General features: G+C 35.1%; 1 protein-coding gene and 1 long non-coding RNA gene across 3 annotated transcripts; one reads left to right on the top strand and one right to left on the bottom strand.

Annotated features, from left to right (window-relative positions):
- The first annotated feature begins 2 nt into the window (after positions 1 to 2).
- On the top strand, positions 3 to 10747 carry LOC143264366 (uncharacterized). The gene is made up of 3 exons (XR_013038082.1): positions 3 to 155; positions 700 to 1045; positions 10395 to 10747. It is a non-coding gene; the product is annotated as an uncharacterized LOC143264366 (long non-coding RNA).
- On the bottom strand, positions 4724 to 8867 carry Set (NAP domain-containing protein SET). Of its 2 annotated transcripts, none has more exons than XM_003707200.3 (5): positions 8400 to 8867; positions 7648 to 7837; positions 7185 to 7390; positions 6837 to 7101; positions 4724 to 6759 (listed from the first exon to the last, which is right to left on the bottom strand). In XM_003707200.3, the coding sequence occupies exons 1-5, from the start codon at positions 8655 to 8657 to the stop codon at positions 6734 to 6736; spliced, it is 945 nt and encodes a 314-aa protein (XP_003707248.1). In that variant the 5' UTR covers positions 8658 to 8867; the 3' UTR covers positions 4724 to 6733. The 2 variants fall into 2 exon arrangements, with proteins under 2 accessions (XP_003707248.1, XP_012149840.1); XM_012294450.2 differs by having other exon boundaries at positions 7185 to 7381; positions 8400 to 8864.
- Positions 10748 to 20535: the final 9788 nt, after the last annotated feature.

The following is a 20535-nucleotide window of genomic DNA, read 5'->3' as shown; positions in this document are numbered from 1 at the left end:
GACTCCGGAATGAACCGAAACGTTTCCGCTTTTTATCGATCGCGATCCGGAATTAGCACGATGAATCGAAACAGGAACGATTCTTACAACCAGGGAAATATCGAGAAATATTTTATTATTATTCGCAAATGATTACCTCTTCAAACGCTAAAAATGTAAGACACTGATTTAAATTTAATTTTTAATTTTTTATCGTTCCGAAACTATGGGTAAAATTTTAAAAGGAAAAATTGTATAGTGAAAATTTTGTGTTTAATATGAATAGGAATATGAGGATATGGAAATTTAGGTTTTTCAAAATTTGGGAATTTGGAGATAGAGGATTTGGGAAAATTATGTTGAGAATTTTTAATTGTAGAATTTGGAAATTTAGGCTCTTGCAATATTTGAGAATGTGAAAATGTAGAAAAGTGATTTGGAAATAGTAAAATGTAAAAAGCTAAAGATTTTCGAATGTGAACATTTATTTTAGAAATTAAAAAATTTGGGAATCTAGAAATTTATTCTTTCGACATACGATAATTAAAAAATTTGTATTTTGAAAATCTGCTTAGAAGCTTGATAGCACTCCGATCTAACATTTCCGCGTTGAATTGCATCTATGCAAGTTATACTTCAATAATATTTTAAATGACAAAGACGAATTTTCAATTAAGACGAGAAAGGGGAATAATAATATTTACGATCGACCGTTTCAAGGTGATAGAGGGTTTTCGGTGGCAAGGCAAGTGGAAAGTATACACCACCGTTAAAGTCGTACCAGTCGACTAACAGCCGTCACCAAGTTAACGAGGTTATGACCGTGACACGCGCAACTCGGTGACGATCGTGTAACACCCGGGTCACAGTGTCTTCTATTGTGAAAAAATCGAATATTTCGCCATCAACGTCGTCGGCGTCTGCACACTTACGCATCGTCTTCGAATCTGAAGCACCTTTTTTTCCATCCTCTTCAATGGCAGCATATGGACAGTCTGCTTGTGTTCCAAGAGAGAACCAAGTGATCCAGACAAACATCGCATAACGATGATATAATACGAGGAAGGTAAGGAATTTCTTAAGAAGAAACAGTAAATAGTAGTTTAAACTATACAATCGTACTTAGGCTTACGTCTTTTTTATTTGCATTTTTTTGTATTTGTATTGGCAGATCGGTAATATACGAAGATAAGGAATAAAAAATATTTGTGACAGTTACTTACATTTTTACATTTATACTGCAAATATTTTAATTATGAATCACTACCTATATGCATAAGTACTTATATATGTATTTATGTATGTAGTGTGTACTCTGGCGAACATAGTTGTGTTCTCTGTAACATAGCATGTGAAGAGGACCACTTGTTGATTTATACTTAGGAAAATTTTTTAATTTTTGAAGTTACGAATTTTTGGATTCGTGAATTTTGAATTTAGAATGTTGAGAATTTGAAGAAAGTTAAAAATTAGGAAGCTTTGGAAAATTTGATTTTTTGGTATTTAAGAATTTAGAGATTTTAAAAATTACGAAGTGAGAATTTGATAATTTAGAAATGTAGCTATTTAAAAATGTTGAAATTCGGGAATTAGTAGTTAATTCTTAAAAGCTATTTTAGTTATTTTGAAACTAATTAATACCTAAATGCGAAGTACGATCGTATCATTCTGAAAATATAGTTTCGAATACATTTTCCATCAATTAATAGGCTAATATTCGAATTATAAATGCTGTCATCGATGTCTTGCTGCTGCTGCTGAACGATAGATCGATATTATTGTTGAGCCTAAGAGTAACATATGACTTTATCGTTTGACCAAAATTAATAATAATATACTTTCCTAGCGCGCATCTTTTTAAAATAAAGAAGAAATTTATGCCCGAGGTTTTTTAATATATACTTACCCATTTTACAGATTAAATTATAACCTAACGAAAAAGTGGTAGGCATAGAAAAGCAATGGTGTAAGTTGAAGCGTCGTAGCCATCTTTTAATCTTATTCTTTTTGAATGTAATTCTTAAGGTTGCAACTATTAAACTAAATAAAATATATTAACATCTTTAAGAAACATAACGCTGATTTCTGTTAACAAGTCAATATTATTCAATTTTATTTGTTACTAAAATTGATTCAGAAACTAATACATTTTATTGTATTCATAAGAACGTCTACTCTACTGCGCGGTGTAACTAGGTTTTACATTGCATTTTTACTTTTCGCGACGAATTAAAAAATGTACCAAAAATTGAACTGCAACTGCAACGATATTTTAAATATATTAAAATATTTGTGAATATAATAAAGATTTGGTATTACTTCAGGGATAGTTTGTAAAATATTTTTTTTAAGTGGGCATTGTATAGTTTCTATAGGTACAACACAAAATTTATTATAATGCAAAAGTTTAAATATTTAAAACTTAAAAGAAGAAATATCGTACAAAAATATATATTTGCATGAACAATGTTAGCGTACTACTATGTTGCCACAAAATTATGAAATTGTGATACAATTAATAAGAAATAAGACACTTTATAATAGCTGAAATTTTTAAACGTATGAATTTTCTTATTAAATATTATGTATCTATGCATTAATTATAAATAAAAAAATTCCTGAAATTATTAATAATAACGGCCTTATGTAATTGTAATTAAAAAGCGTGCTATTACTTATAAAATGTCATATAATTTTAGAATATTAATACAGTTGTTTCAAAACGGAATAACTTCTCATTATTAAATTCGTAAAAATAATGATTCGATCGTCGTTTTAGATATTACTTTTCAATCCATAATTTAATAGATAAAGTATAATTTTATATATTATATACAATTCAATCGAACGATATCAGAAATTGACTTCACAATAAATTATTATTAATAGCAGAACATAAGAGAAAATTTGTTTACCACAATGAAAGTTGCATTAAAAAAAAAGAATTATTACATCAATACAATTAAATTTAATTTAAAACTCATTTTTAAAATTCGCTACAAGACAAATTTAAAATCTAGCAGGAAAAATACTTGATTTAAATAAATAATTGAAGAGATAATTTTTCTTTGAAACGTCGATTATCCAAACAAGAAGTTCCAGTACATAAATGTGACTATTTACAAATTTTCAAAACAGAAACCTGATATTTATTTCTTTCAATTACACATCCTACATAGAGGTAATGATTGTAAACAATATAATTTTAATAAGGAATCATAATAGGAACGAAAATGAATAAGTACAAAAGAAAACAGTTATTACAAAATAAATTGAGTATTTTCTATCATAAGAGATAATTAAGGTATAAAGGTAGTTGTACAAAAAACAATGAAATTCCAAAAAATGAATATATTATATAAATAGCTGCTAAAATTCTCCGAACTTCGTTTTATTTACTACATTAATTTCTCTTCTTTTTCTGTTTCTCATATAAATACTTATTCAATCTGTATGTATCTATATTAATAAAAGTGCATCAATTGAAGCTCTTCAACCACATTTCATTACACAAAATAATTACTAAATAAGACTAAGAAAAATATAACTAACGTGAAATACGAAGTTTATCTTTTTTTTTTAATTCGGAAAATTTTTCAATTTTAAACATACAACCTCGTACAACTTATTCATAAATTTGTTTATTTATCTGCGAAGACAGCTAGTTTTATGTTAGGCTATTTCCATGTCTTAACATTGAAAATGACAGGAGTGTTCACCACCCCCTTTCCACTTAACCAAATCTATGTTGGGCCTGAGTGTACAGTGTGAATTTACTTTGATTAAGGAAAAGGGTAGGATGAAGATCCTCTCATCATTTATTCTTGATTTTTGAAGGACTGTAGGAAAAGCTAGGGAGAGCCAGGGGAATGCTAGGTGGGTCTAGGGGGATTCTAAAGAAAGTTGGGGAAGGCAAAAGGTCTAGGATAGCTACCAAAACCTGTAGAAGAGTCAGGGAGAAACAGGAGAGTTAAGGTAGGGAGAGTCAAGGGAAACGAGGACAAACTTAAAGGATTTCCAAGGAAAGCGAGAAGTAAAAATGTTAGACAAAGTAAGAGAATTGAAACAAGAGATAAGGAAATTCTAAAAGAATCCAAAAGAATTCTGGGGAAAATTCAAGGAGGGAAAAAAGTAAGGCTCTAAGTAAAGCCATCGCTGGTCAGAGCTTAATATAAAATTTTGTCTTCGCAGATTAAAAATTTGAACAAATAAGTAAATAGGAAATTTTTCTCTTTATATCTCCTCTTCATTAAGGGATTCCTAAGTTGTACGAAACTGTATCGAATGTACCATATTCTGGCGAAACCCTATTTATTAAACAAAAGTTTGGCTCCGACAACAGTTCGGATAATCGTCGTTTTGTTTCACATCCCTGATTCCCTCAACACCAATCAAGCATTTTTGTAACGAATTTTGTACATTTCACGAATATAAATAATAAAATGATGCATGTTTAAATCTTATATTTACCGCTATGAATTACATCTTTTTATGATCATTCCTCTCATTCATCTTACTTCTTTGTCATATCAATTTTTATTTGAACTCTCAATAGAATTCTTACAGCGAAGAAAATCAGGAAAACAATCTGGTGCATTTAGAAAGCAATTTTTTATAAACGAATAAATAATTATTTAAGAAAAACGTAGAAAAATAATTGCTTGTTTAAAAATTGATATAACAATATATTTTTTTCTTTCTAGATGATGTAAAAAGTAAAAATATGGGATAAAAATGTGTCCGATTCTTGTATTAAAATGTCTTATATTCATTGTAATCTTATAAGTAGTTTCAAATATAAAAACTCATTCCTATCTTAAACTGACAACTTTATTTCGTTCATTTGCTGTATGATTGCGTGACACGAGTACGTCGATTGATTTCAAAAAATGCTTACATCCAATTGTTTTTACGTCTAGTCTGGCTCATTTTCGTTTCTGGACTTAGGTGTCCTTTTGTGCGACCATTATATCAAGTCGACGCAGGACTTTTATGTCACGTTAACGTTTATTTTGCAATAACGTTGAACATTTCCAGGACAGTTGCTGGTAAGTTTCACAACAGAATACATTCTGTATAAGAGCGCACCAAAAAGTATTCTAGGAGGAATCAAATAATTATTAACTTTTTTCAACATTAACTTGTACCGTACAAAAATAGGATTCTTATTCTAGAAGATTTTTTAAATTCATGCTAAATAGACAGATTATCCTCTTAAGTTTGAAACTGGTTTTTATCCAAGATCCACTAAACCAATTTCATATTAAAAACGTTTCTTGGATAGTAATCAAATCAAACATATAATTAGTTATCTATTTTTTTAAGCAACTTAATTATTTGATTTTTCCTAGACTCCACAGGAAACGCAGATTAGACTTTTAATAGAACCTTTTTATTCGCACCAAGATTGAAAACTGACCGCAATGTGTTCCTTCCTTGGCACATCGCTGGAAATATAACAGGGTTGTGATCACTTCTAGTTCTAACTTCATCTTTGGATTGTAACAGTAATTTGAAAAGATGCTGTTAGAATTAGAGGTTTGCGACATATTTTTCTTTTCCAAATAGCAGAATGTAAACGTAAAATCTGGAAGAATAAGAACGAGGTGGCTTTTTCGTACATTGATCTTCATTTTGAGCGTGACAAGTTTCAATTCTTCTCCAGACAACGTATTAAATTAATAAATATTTATTTCTCTATACACGTGGAATAGCAATATCGCGCCAGGTTTAGTTAAAATTATAATTTTAAATAATTAAAAACGTACGTTTACAATACATGCCTTTTACATTGTTACTGTGGATAAAAAGATTGAAAATTTAACTGTGTTAAAAATGTTACATCAAACTAATTGATTACTACAGAGAATGTTACATAATAACGCAAACATATTCATTATCATAAAATAGAAATATCTAATCAGTAATATGAAAAATAATGATTTTATCAAAAAAATAAGTAGGTTGGAAAAAAAGAGGACTCATATGTACTTTTTACACACTTTTGTACACGTTACTATATTCTCCGATATGTTATTAGTCTACTTTCAAAGTAACAAATTGAAAATGTATTAATTTATTTATAAATCGCAAGTGTATAGTAACAATTAGTTACAATTTTCTATAAAACTAGTATTTAATTGTTTCAAAAAAATAAATCTCTCAGCGAGGAAAAGTGAATGCTCTATATCTGTGGTACTGTCACTCTCAAAAATATCTAGAACACCTCGTTCCGGAAGTAATATAATGGAACAGATCTTCGTGACAAAACAAGATGAAAAGAACACCTGTCCACAATCTCGTTATACCTTATAATTTATTTACTCCTTACTGTAATTGTAACACGATGAAGCTGAGCAGGTGTTCTTCATCGTATACCTACTATATAGAGAATGACTAGGCCATATGAATATAACTTAGGAATTCCGGTATTATTTAAAGAAAAGAAAAAAAAATGGTACTGTGTGAAACCTATCTAATTTATTATGTAAGACCGTTTTTTCTTTAACTTCGGCACAATCGAGCAAACATTATTTTATACACGATTTCTATTTGCGCCGATAAAGATTAGGTCTGTTAAATTCTATTTCCTATTTTATTATTTCCCAATGTCGTCCCGAGGTTTATTCATATGGCTCAATAGTTTTTGTCCTGCACACTTCATCTATTTTCAATCAATCTGATGTGTATTTTCAGCGATTCTTTTTCAATGTCTATGACTGTAACCATTGCTGTGAGAAACAAACTTTAAATTCTATTCTGGTTCTTCGCCATCTGCATCTGTAATATAAATTATTAAAATGAAATAAATGTAACATTTAGGAATGATACAATAAAAGTATAAATATTATGTGTACCTTCACGATCAACTTCATCGTCTACTAATAAATCATCCTCTTCGTTAACCCCATCATCTTCATCATTCACAGCCTCTTCTTCCTCTTCATCTTCATCCACATCATCTTCAACCACAACTATACTATCATCACCTTCCTCGCCTTCCCCTGCTTCATCTCCATCATCTGCTCCACCATCTTCTTCTTCCTCCTCCTCTTCCGTGTCACAATCTTCGCCATCTCCTTCAACACCATTTTCAACATCCATATCTGGTGCCAAGTAATACTAAAAACAAAACAATAAGCCATTAGGAGATGAAAATATATCAATGACTAAAATTTGTTGGTTGTTATAAATAATAATCCTACCTGCAATGGATTAGGCCACATATCATCTTTAATTAACTCTGCTATTTCATCTGAACTTGGATCTCCATGATCCGTAAACCAATCGAAGAATGACCTGTGTTTCAGTGGCCTTTTACGACCTTTCAGTGGGGCTTTGGTTTTTGCTCTTTTTGTTAAATCTGCACCTTCTTTCCAACGTATAGGTGTACTTTGTGACGCTGGATCTCCTGCAAAAGAGCAGGAGATACATCAAAACTATGACTATTCAACAAAAAATTCAGCTACTATTCTAATTAAAACTCTACTCTAAAATAAAATGAAATGAAAATATTTATCCAAATGCAATAAAATGTTACAATCAGAATTAAATAAAAATAAAGAAATAAATTTTATATCTATTAAAATAATTTAATATTATATTTAATAAAAGTAGCTTTGACAGATAAATTAAAATAATAATATCATAATTTAAAACTGGGCTCACCAGAAGAACCTAAATGAAATTCTTTTGTAAGAACATCATTTTCGAAGTATGGATTTTCATCAAAATAAAAATTAATTCTATATCCCGATTTGATGTCTTCAAATTCTTCAACTTCTAATTTGTTTAAAAACCGGAGTGCATCTTCCTCGTCTTCTTCCAATATTTCTGCTATTTCTTTATTGTTTACAAACTGTATACGTATGCATAAATGGATTAAGGAATTTTACATAATATTTTATATATATACAAAAAAAATGATATGCTAAATTCAATGCTAAACTATGAAGTTCATCGTACTTAGAATGATACACGATGCTATGTTATTAACATATTATTCTCAATATAATTTCATTCATCTTGCAACAAAACAAAGTCTCTCAAATTAAATTACTTTAACTGTAAATCTTTTAGCGTTTTAAAATGTTCTATAGTTTATTATTATATTATTAAAGTGTTTTGTATTGCAGCTTGCAGTACATAAGAATATCATATAAAATAGTAATAAAATAAAGGTGTAGCCAAATAAAACGCTGTATTTCCGCGACAATGTTTTTGACCGATAATTTTCATAAAAAATAATTGCGTTTATGCTACATTCCGCGTGACCGCATGTGGTTATACATAGTTATATACGTTTACAAGTAGGCAAGATGGCGACTAGCGCCGGTGGACGCCGGCATTGTCCAGAAACGTCAAAGATACATTAATAACTATAATTAACGAGAACATAATGTCATCATATGAAAGGATACAGCTGTAACCCAAAAATTGGGTATCCTCTTAATAATGTCATTCCGCTTCTGGAAGTAGGGCTTACGCAACTTATTATACTTCTTTTCAACTTCGAGGATTTCGTCGCTGGCCTTCTCATTGAGGCCATCGATTTGATTCTGGCACCCGTCAATCTCTTCGAGTGTCTTCTGTATTTCAATATCGTAATCACGAGACTCAACACCCTCGCCCGAGCCTGGATCCTCTAATTCCTTGGCCTTTTTATTCGGCGAAGACATCGTTCAACCCGCGCTCTTGTCACTACACCACTACTCTGTTTATTTTCAGTACGCACTCAGTCCGCGTTCGTCACGCTCGTGTCACGAATTCGCGGCGCGCAAGCAGGCTGACTCCAACCACAAATTTCAGTTTATCTAGATACGCAACTATACTTGAAACTCCTACTATGTCTGTAACGGAAAAACAGTTTCCATTCAAATTACAATTTACGTCACGACAGAATGTACTTCCTGCATAACTAGTTTCCGTTCGTTCGGCGCACGTCAGTTTTTATTCGTTGGTGGCGCACAGGCGCTCCAACTACATTTATTCCATTGAACATGTATACCCAGTGACTTTTTATTTGGTATACCTGCTATATTGTCATTTCTACCTACTACTTATATATTCTTATCCACCATATATATAAGCACGGAAAGCAAAGTAGAATATAGAAGAGTGTCATACTGTTGTTGAGAAGTCGCCTGAACTTAACTGAACTGCGCGAAACTCAACATTTCAATGTAAATTTGATCTGCATAAGGAAAATGGCGTCTAAACGGTAAATGCATTTTTGAATTAGTTAATAAACTATCCGCAAATAAATGATCAGAACAATAATTTTAGGACCTACATTAGCATACTAATTACTTTATTTATACATGAAATTTAAATAAGCTGATATTTTTCTTTAACTGACTTTTACTCTTAGGTTTATGTTTACCAACAGAAGTACTGCGATTATTTAATACATAAAAAAGACACAATAGATCACGATTTATTGTAAAGTAATTAATTTAAAAGGTTAAAAGCATTTTTGAGCATCATTCGTTTGTTACAAAATTTATATTTTCGCGCGCGTTATTTGAAAACAGAATCATCTACGCCATCTAACGGACCAGTAAGAAATTATCGAAAAATTGCGTTTATTCGTAAAATAATGTTTTCACGTATTGCTAAAGTTTGCAAACGGTTTTACAGGTACGACCAAATCAGAAATGTCTTCGCACTGTTCTTGAAATACTATATTCACAAATGAAAAAAAGTACATTGTATAGATTTGCGGCGTGTATTTTAATTAACAATTTTATATATAAAATTTTATCATTTAAGCAAGCACATGAAATGACGGTTAACAAATTTCTTGAATGTAATGCCACCAATCCACAGTTCTGATAATTTAACGAGAGTCAACAAAATGAATAGACGTCTTTGTTCTCTAAAAAAACGATATGCTGTTTTCATATTTCCACGATTAAACGTCGATTTAATGACAGTAGTAATAAGTCAAGGCACCATCTGTCACAAAATAATTGAAATTGAATAAGTTAACTCTTCATCAATCCCAATCGATAGTTTATCAACGTGTTATTCAAGATGACAATGTTGACCACTTATCGACCAGGGAATAAGTTATCGATATGAGGATTACTTGAGGACTTGTCGATCACTTATCGACCAGGGAACAAGTTATCGACATGAGGATGGCTTAAGGACCTGTCGATAAGTTTTCGACCTCATATTCGTTTTATTTTACAATACTAGAGAAAACTTAGGAAACCTCCGTTGTGTTCCGATTGAAATAATAAAATTGTATTTCGAGTCGCCAAAAACCATAATCACAGATTCCTTATTTTGTAAGAAAGAGTTTATTTGCAAAATTTGGTCGATATAGGCGCATGACAGTTTTCCACAGTATCGTCACACATGGCAGGCATAATTTATTATACATATAATATTCTAATTTATATGTATAGATGGCGCTTGCAAGTAATTTACCGGTAGCAGTGCGGGAGGAGCAACGACACCAAAATATGCATACTGCCGTCGTTGTGCTTGCGTGGTAACGAACAAATCTGCAATATTCAACAGCGTGCAACGATATTTTGCACATTTAAATAGCGACAATGTAGTACATATTATTACAAATACTATTATTAGTTGTTACATAACCCTCAACACAGTAAAGTTCATTAGTATCAGTTGTAAAAGCAAGCTCGACATAAACAATAGACAAATCATTTTAAACACATATGCCAAGTGCTACATACAGTATACAGAGTACAAACTACATGTAACACAAAGCTCTAATAAATGTTAAATAAAGCAATATATTGTCTACTTATTTATAAAACCTTACAAGAATTCCATAATCAAAAAAGTCACATCGAGAAAATTAATAAAACCCCATGTTCACTTCACGCAACTCATTCACGCCGAATACGAATTCTCGAATTTCGGAATATTGCATTCAAAATAAGTGAAGGCCATTGCAACAATTTATGTAAGAAAAATTCTAAGAAATGGCTCGACCTGCCATCTACACGCGACTTATGTTCTCCTGATACAAATTCCGAAATCGGGACTCTGCATCCGAAACATCATCCAGCAACCTCCTCAGGTCTCATACTCACGTGATATCAAATTACGAAAAGGGCATCCAGGACCCGCTATCCTTCGTGCCACCTCCTCGCACATCATATTCTCCTGATACCAAAATCCAAAATCCTGACGAAAAAATCGAAAAATAATCCTGCCACCTCCTCGCACATCATATTCTCCTGATACCAAAATCCACAATCCTGATGAAAAATTCGAAAAATTATCCTGCCACCTCCTCGCACATCATATTCTCCTGATACCAAAATCCAAAATCCTGACCACAAATTCGAAAAATTATCCTGCCACCTCCTCGCACATCATATTCTCCTGATACCAAAATCCAAAATCCTGACGAAAAATTCGAAAAATTATCCTGCCACCTCCTCGCACATCATATTCTCCTGATAACAAAATCCAAAATCCTGACGAAAAATTCGAAAATTACCCTGCCACCTCCTCGCACATCATATTCTCCTGATACCAAAATCCAAAATCCTGACGAAAAATTCGAAAAATTATCCTGCCACCTCCTTGCACATCATATTCTCCTGATACCAAAATCCAAAATCCTGACGAAAAATTCGAAAATTACCCTGCCACCTCCTCGCACATCATATTCTCCTGATACCAAAATCCAAAATCCTGACGAAAAAATCGAAAAATAATCCTGCCACCTCCTTGCACATCATATTCTCCTGATACCAAAGTCCAAAATCCTGACGAAAAATTCGAAAAATTATCCTGCCACCTCCTCGCACATCATATTCTCCTGATACCAAAATCCAAAATCCTGACCACAAATTCGAGAAATTATCCTGCCACCTCCTTGCACATCATATTCTCCTGATACCAAAATCCAAAATCCTGACGAAAAATTCGAAAATTACCCTGCCACCTCCTCGCACATCATTTTCTCCTGATACCAAAATCCAAAATCCTGACGAATAATTCGAAAAATTATCCTGCCGCCTCCTCGCACATCATATTCTCCTGATACCAAAATCCAAAATCCTGACCACAAATTCGAAAAATTATCCTGCCACCTCCTCGCACATCATATTCTCCTGATACCAAAATCCAAAATCCTGACCACAAATTCGAAAAATTATCCTGCCACCTCCTCGCACATCATATTCTCCTGATACCAAAATCCAAAATCCTGACGAAAAATTCGAAAAATTATCCTGCCACCTCCTTGCACATCATATTCTCCTGATACCAAAATCCAAAATCCTGACGAAAAATTCGAACATTACCCTGCCACCTCCTCGCACATCATATTCTCCTGATACCAAAATCCAAAATCCTGACGAAAAATTCGAAAATTACCCTGCCACCTCCTCGCACATCATATGCTCCTGATACCAAAATTCAAAATCCTGACGAAAAAATCGAAAAATAATCCTGCCACCTCCTCGCACATCATATTCTTCTGATACCAAAATCCAAAATCCTGACGAAAAATTCGAAAATTACCCTGCCACCTCCTCGCACATCATATTCTCCTGATACCAAAATCCAAAATCCTGACGAAAAATTCGAAAAATTATCCTGCCACCTCCTTGCACATCATATTCTCCTGATACCAAAATCCAAAATCCTGACGAAAAATTCGAAAATTACCCTGCCACCTCCTCGCACATCATATTCTCCTGATACCAAAATCCAAAATCCTGACGAAAAAATCGAAAAATAATCCTGCCACCTCCTCGCACATCATATTCTCCTGATACCAAAATCCAAAATCCTGACGAAAAATTCGAAAAATTATCCTGCCACCTCCTTGCACATCATATTCTCCTGATACCAAAATCCAAAATCCTGACGAAAAATTCGAAAAATTATCCTGCCACCTCCTCGCACATCATATTCTCCTGATACCAAAATCCAAAATCCTGACGAAAAATTCGAACATTACCCTGCCACCTCCTCGCACATCATATTCTCCTGATACCAAAATCCAAAATCCTGACGAAAAATTCGAAAATTACCCTGCCACCTCCTCGCACATCATATGCTCCTGATACCAAAATTCAAAATCCTGACGAAAAAATCGAAAAATAATCCTGCCACCTCCTCGCACATCATATTCTTCTGATACCAAAATCCAAAATCCTGACGAAAAATTCGAAAATTACCCTGCCACCTCCTCGCACATCATATTCTCCTGATACCAAAATCCAAAATCCTGACGAAAAATTCGAAAAATTATCCTGCCACCTCCTTGCACATCATATTCTCCTGATACCAAAATCCAAAATCCTGACGAAAAATTCGAAAATTACCCTGCCACCTCCTCGCACATCATATTCTCCTGATACCAAAATCCAAAATCCTGACGAAAAAATCGAAAAATAATCCTGCCACCTCCTCGCACATCATATTCTCCTGATACCAAAATCCAAAATCCTGACGAAAAATTCGAAAAATTATCCTGCCACCTCCTTGCACATCATATTCTCCTGATACCAAAATCCAAAATCCTGACGAAAAATTCGAAAAATTATCCTGCCACCTCCTCGCACATCATATTCTCCTGATACCAAAATCCAAAATCCTGACGAAAAATTCGAAAAATTATCCTGCCACCTCCTTGCACATCATATTCTCCTGATACCAAAATCCAAAATCCTGACGAAAAATTCGAACATTACCCTGCCACCTCCTCGCACATCATATTCTCCTGATACCAAAATCCAAAATCCTGACGAAAAATTCGAAAATTACCCTGCCACCTCCTCGCACATCATATGCTCCTGATACCAAAATTCAAAATCCTGACGAAAAAATCGAAAAATAATCCTGCCACCTCCTCGCACATCATATTCTTCTGATACCAAAATCCAAAATCCTGACGAAAAATTCGAAAATTACCCTGCCACCTCCTCGCACATCATATTCTCCTGATACCAAAATCCAAAATCCTGACGAAAAATTCGAAAAATTATCCTGCCACCTCCTTGCACATCATATTCTCCTGATACCAAAATCCAAAATCCTGACGAAAAATTCGAAAATTACCCTGCCACCTCCTCGCACATCATATTCTCCTGATACCAAAATCCAAAATCCTGACGAAAAAATCGAAAAATAATCCTGCCACCTCCTCGCACATCATATTCTCCTGATACCAAAATCCAAAATCCTGACGAAAAATTCGAAAAATTATCCTGCCACCTCCTTGCACATCATATTCTCCTGATACCAAAATCCAAAATCCTGACGAAAAATTCGAAAAATTATCCTGCCACCTCCTCGCACATCATATTCTCCTGATACCAAAATCCAAAATCCTGACGAAAAATTCGAACATTACCCTGCCACCTCCTCGCACATCATATTCTCCTGATACCAAAATCCAAAATCCTGACGAAAAATTCGAAAATTACCCTGCCACCTCCTCGCACATCATATGCTCCTGATACCAAAATTCAAAATCCTGACGAAAAAATCGAAAAATAATCCTGCCACCTCCTCGCACATCATATTCTTCTGATACCAAAATCCAAAATCCTGACGAAAAATTCGAAAATTACCCTGCCACCTCCTCGCACATCATATTCTCCTGATACCAAAATCCAAAATCCTGACGAAAAATTCGAAAAATTATCCTGCCACCTCCTTGCACATCATATTCTCCTGATACCAAAATCCAAAATCCTGACGAAAAATTCGAAAATTACCCTGCCACCTCCTCGCACATCATATTCTCCTGATACCAAAATCCAAAATCCTGACGAAAAAATCGAAAAATAATCCTGCCACCTCCTCGCACATCATATTCTCCTGATACCAAAATCCAAAATCCTGACGAAAAATTCGAAAAATTATCCTGCCACCTCCTTGCACATCATATTCTCCTGATACCAAAATCCAAAATCCTGACGAAAAATTCGAAAAATTATCCTGCCACCTCCTCGCACATCATATTCTCCTGATACCAAAATCCAAAATCCTGACGAAAAATTCGAAAAATTATCCTGCCACCTCCTTGCACATCATATTCTCCTGATACCAAAATCCAAAATCCTGACGAAAAATTCGAACATTACCCTGCCACCTCCTCGCACATCATATTCTCCTGATACCAAAATCCAAAATCCTGACGAAAAATTCGAAAATTACCCTGCCACCTCCTCGCACATCATATGCTCCTGATACCAAAATTCAAAATCCTGACGAAAAAATCGAAAAATAATCCTGCCACCTCCTCGCACATCATATTCTTCTGATACCAAAATCCAAAATCCTGACGAAAAATTCGAAAATTACCCTGCCACCTCCTCGCACATCATATTCTCCTGATACCAAAATCCAAAATCCTGACGAAAAATTCGAAAAATTATCCTGCCACCTCCTTGCACATCATATTCTCCTGATACCAAAATCCAAAATCCTGACGAAAAATTCGAAAATTACCCTGCCACCTCCTCGCACATCATATTCTCCTGATACCAAAATCCAAAATCCTGACGAAAAAATCGAAAAATAATCCTGCCACCTCCTCGCACATCATATTCTCCTGATACCAAAATCCAAAATCCTGACGAAAAATTCGAAAAATTATCCTGCCACCTCCTTGCACATCATATTCTCCTGATACCAAAATCCAAAATCCTGACGAAAAATTCGAAAAATTATCCTGCCACCTCCTCGCACATCATATTCTCCTGATACCAAAATCCAAAATCCTGACGAAAAATTCGAAAAATTATCCTGCCACCTCCTTGCACATCATATTCTCCTGATACCAAAATCCAAAATCCTGACGAAAAATTCGAACATTACCCTGCCACCTCCTCGCACATCATATTCTCCTGATACCAAAATCCAAAATCCTGACGAAAAATTCGAAAATTACCCTGCCACCTCCTCGCACATCATATGCTCCTGATACCAAAATTCAAAATCCTGACGAAAAAATCGAAAAATAATCCTGCCACCTCCTCGCACATCATATTCTTCTGATACCAAAATCCAAAATCCTGACGAAAAATTCGAAAATTACCCTGCCACCTCCTCGCACATCATATTCTCCTGATACCAAAATCCAAAATCCTGACGAAAAATTCGAAAAATTATCCTGCCACCTCCTTGCACATCATATTCTCCTGATACCAAAATCCAAAATCCTGACGAAAAATTCGAAAAATTATCCTGCCACCTCCTTGCACATCATATTCTCCTGATACCAAAATCCAAAATCCTGACGAGAAATTCGAAAATTACCCTGCCACCTCCTCGCACATCATATTCTCCTGATACCAAAATCCAAAATCCTGACGAAAAATTCGAACATTACCCTGCCACCTCCTCGCACATCATATTCTCCTGATACCAAAATCCAAAATCCTGACGAAAAATTCGAAAATTACCCTGCCACCTCCTCGCACATCATATGCTCCTGATACCAAAATTCAAAATCCTGACGAAAAAATCGAAAAATAATCCTGCCACCTCCTCGCACATCATATTCTTCTGATACCAAAATCCAAAATCCTGACGAAAAATTCGAAAATTACCCTGCCACCTCCTCGCACATCATATTCTCCTGATACCAAAATCCAAAATCCTGACGAAAAATTCGAAAAATTATCCTGCCACCTCCTTGCACATCATATTCTCCTGATACCAAAATCCAAAATCCTGACGAAAAATTCGAAAATTACCCTGCCACCTCCTCGCACATCATATTCTCCTGATACCAAAATCCAAAATCCTGACGAAAAAATCGAAAAATAATCCTGCCACCTCCTCGCACATCATATTCTCCTGATACCAAAATCCAAAATCCTGACGAAAAATTCGAAAAATTATCCTGCCACCTCCTTGCACATCATATTCTCCTGATACCAAAATCCAAAATCCTGACGAAAAATTCGAAAAATTATCCTGCCACCTCCTCGCACATCATATTCTCCTGATACCAAAATCCAAAATCCTGACCACGAATTCGAAAAATTATCCTGCCACCTCCTCGCACATCATATTCTCCTGATACCAAAATCCAAAATCCTGACGAAAAATTCGAACATTACCCTGCCACCTCCTCGCACATCATATTCTCCTGATACCAAAATCCAAAATCCTGACCACAAATTCGAAAAATTATCCTGCCACCTCCTTGCACATCATATTCTCCTGATACCAAAATCCAAAATCCTGACGAAAAATTCGAAAATTACCCTGCCACCTCCTCGCACATCATTTTCTCCTGATACCAAAATCCAAAATCCTGACGAATAATTCGAAAAATTATCCTGCCGCCTCCTCGCACATCATATTCTCCTGATACCAAAATCCAAAATCCTGACGAAAAATTCGAAAAATTATCCTGCCACCTCCTTGCACATCATATTCTCCTGATACCAAAATCCAAAATCCTGACGAAAAATTCGAAAATTACCCTGCCACCTCCTCGCACATCATATTCTCCTGATACCAAAATCCAAAATCCTGACGAAAAAATCGAAAAATAATCCTGCCACCTCCTCGCACATCATATTCTCCTGATACCAAAATCCAAAATCCTGACGAAAAATTCGAAAAATTATCCTGCCACCTCCTTGCACATCATATTCTCCTGATACCAAAATCCAAAATCCTGACGAAAAATTCGAAAATTACCCTGCCACCTCCTCGCACATCATATTCTCCTGATACCAAAATCCAAAATCCTGACGAAAAATTCGAAAAATTATCCTGCCACCTCCTTGCACATCATATTCTCCTGATACCAAAATCCAAAATCCTGACGAAAAATTCGAACATTACCCTGCCACCTCCTCGCACATCATATTCTCCTGATACCAAAATCCAAAATCCTGACCACAAATTCGAAAAATTATCCTGCCACCTCCTTGCACATCATATTCTCCTGATACCAAAATCCAAAATCCTGACGAAAAATTCGAACATTACCCTGCCACCTCCTCGCACATCATATTCTCCTGATACCAAAATCCAAAATCCTGACGAAAAATTCGAAAATTACCCTGCCACCTCCTCGCACATCATATTCTCCTGATACCAAAATTCAAAATCCTGACGAAAAAATCGAAAAATAATCCTGCCACCTCCTCGCACATCATATTCTTCTGATACCAAAATCCAAAATCCTGACGAAAAATTCGAAAATTACCCTGCCACCTCCTCGCACATCATATTCTCCTGATACCAAAATCCAAAATCCTGACGAAAAATTCGAAAAATTATCCTGCCACCTCCTCGCACATCATATTCTCCTGATACCAAAATCCAAAATCCTGACGAAAAATTCGAAAATTACCCTGCCACCTCCTCGCACATCATATTCTCCTGATACCAAAATCCAAAATCCTGACGAAAAATTCGAAAAATTATCCTGCCACCTCCTCGCACATCATATTCTCCTGATACCAAAATCCAAAATCCTGACGAAAAATTCGAAAATTACCCTGCCACCTCCTCGCACATCATTTTCTCCTGATACCAAAATCCAAAATCCTGACGAATAATTCGAAAAATTATCCCGCCGCCTCCTCGCACATCATATTCTCCTGATACCAAAATCCAAAATCCTGACGAAAAATTCGAAAAATTATCCTGCCACCTCCTTGCACATCATATTCTCCTGATACCAAAATCCAAAATCCTGACCACAAATTCGAAAAATTATCCTGCCACCTCCTTGCACATCATATTCTCCTGATACCAAAATCCAAAATCCTGACGAATAATTCGAAAAATTATCCTGCCGCCTCCTCGCACATCATATTCTCCTGATACCAAAATCCAAAATCCTGACGAAAAATTCGAAAAATTATCCTGCCACCTCCTTGCACATCATATTCTCCTGATACCAAAATCCAAAATCCTGACGAAAAATTCGAAAATTACCCTGCCACCTCCTCGCACATCATATTCTCCTGATACCAAAATCCAAAATCCTGACGAAAAATTCGAAAAATTATCCTGCCACCTCCTTGCACATCATATTCTCCTGATACCAAAATCCAAAATCCTGACCACAAATTCGAAAAATTATCCTGCCACCTCCTTGCACATCATATTCTCCTGATACCAAAATCCAAAATCCTGACGAAAAATTCGAAAATTACCCTGCCACCTCCTCGCACATCATTTTCTCCTGATACCAAAATCCAAAATCCTGACGAATAATTCGAAAAATTATCCTGCCGCCTCCTCGCACATCATATTCTCCTGATACCAAAATCCAAAATCCTGACCACAAATTCGAAAAATTATCCTGCCACCTCCTCGCACATCATATTCTCCTGATACCAAAATCCAAAATCCTGACGAAAAATTCGAAAATTACCCTGCCACCTCCTCGCACATCATATTCTCCTGATACCAAAATTCAAAATCCTGACGAAAAAATCGAAAAATAATCCTGCCACCTCCTCGCACATCATATTCTTCTGATACCAAAATCCAAAATCCTGACGAAAAATTCGAAAATTACCCTGCCACCTCCTCGCACATCATATTCTCCTGATACCAAAATCCAAAATCCTGACGAAAAATTCGAAAAATTATCCTGCCACCTCCTCGCACATCATATTCTCCTGATACCGAAATCCAAAATCCTGACGAAAAATTCGAAAATTACCCTGCCACCTCCTCGCACATCATATTCTCCTGATACCAAAATCCAAAATCCTGACGAAAAATTCGAAAAATTATCCTGCCACCTCCTCGCACATCATATTCTCCTGATACCAAAATCCAAAATCCTGACCACAAATTCGAAAAATTATCCTGCCACCTCCTTGCACATCATATTCTCCTGATACCAAAATCCAAAATCCTGACGAAAAATTCGAAAAATTATCCTGCCACCTTCTTGCACATCATATTCTCCTGATACCAAAATCCAAAATCCTGACGAAAAATTCGAAAAATTATCCTGCCACCTCCTCGCACATCATATTCTCCTGATACCAAAATCCAAAATCCTGACCACAAATTCGAAAAATTATCCTGCCACCTCCTTGCACATCATATTCTCCTGATACCAAAATCCAAAATCCTGACGAATAATTCGAAAAATTATCCTGCCGCCTCCTCGCACATCATATTCTCCTGATACCAAAATCCAAAATCCTGACGAAAAATTCGAAAAATTATCCTGCCACCTCCTTGCACATCATATTCTCCTGATACCAAAATCCAAAATCCTGACGAAAAATTCGAAAATTACCCTGCCACCTCCTCGCACATCATATTCTCCTGATACCAAAATCCAAAATCCTGACCACAAATTCGAAAAATTATCCTGCCACCTCCTTGCACATCATATTCTCCTGATACCAAAATCCAAAATCCTGACGAAAAATTCGAAAATTACCCTGCCACCTCCTCGCACATCATATTCTCCTGATACCAAAATCCAAAATCCTGACGAAAAAATCGAAAAATAATCCTGCCACCTCCTCGCACATCATATTCTCCTGATACCAAAATCCAAAATCCTGACGAAAAATTCGAAAATTACCCTGCCACCTCCTCGCA

The sequence above is a fragment of the Megachile rotundata genome, chromosome 4, assembly GCF_050947335.1.
Source record: "Megachile rotundata isolate GNS110a chromosome 4, iyMegRotu1, whole genome shotgun sequence".
Lineage (NCBI taxonomy): Eukaryota > Metazoa > Arthropoda > Insecta > Hymenoptera > Megachilidae > Megachile > Megachile rotundata.
Note: the sequence above shows the minus strand (reverse complement) of the source record. Positions and strands in the feature narration are given on the sequence as shown.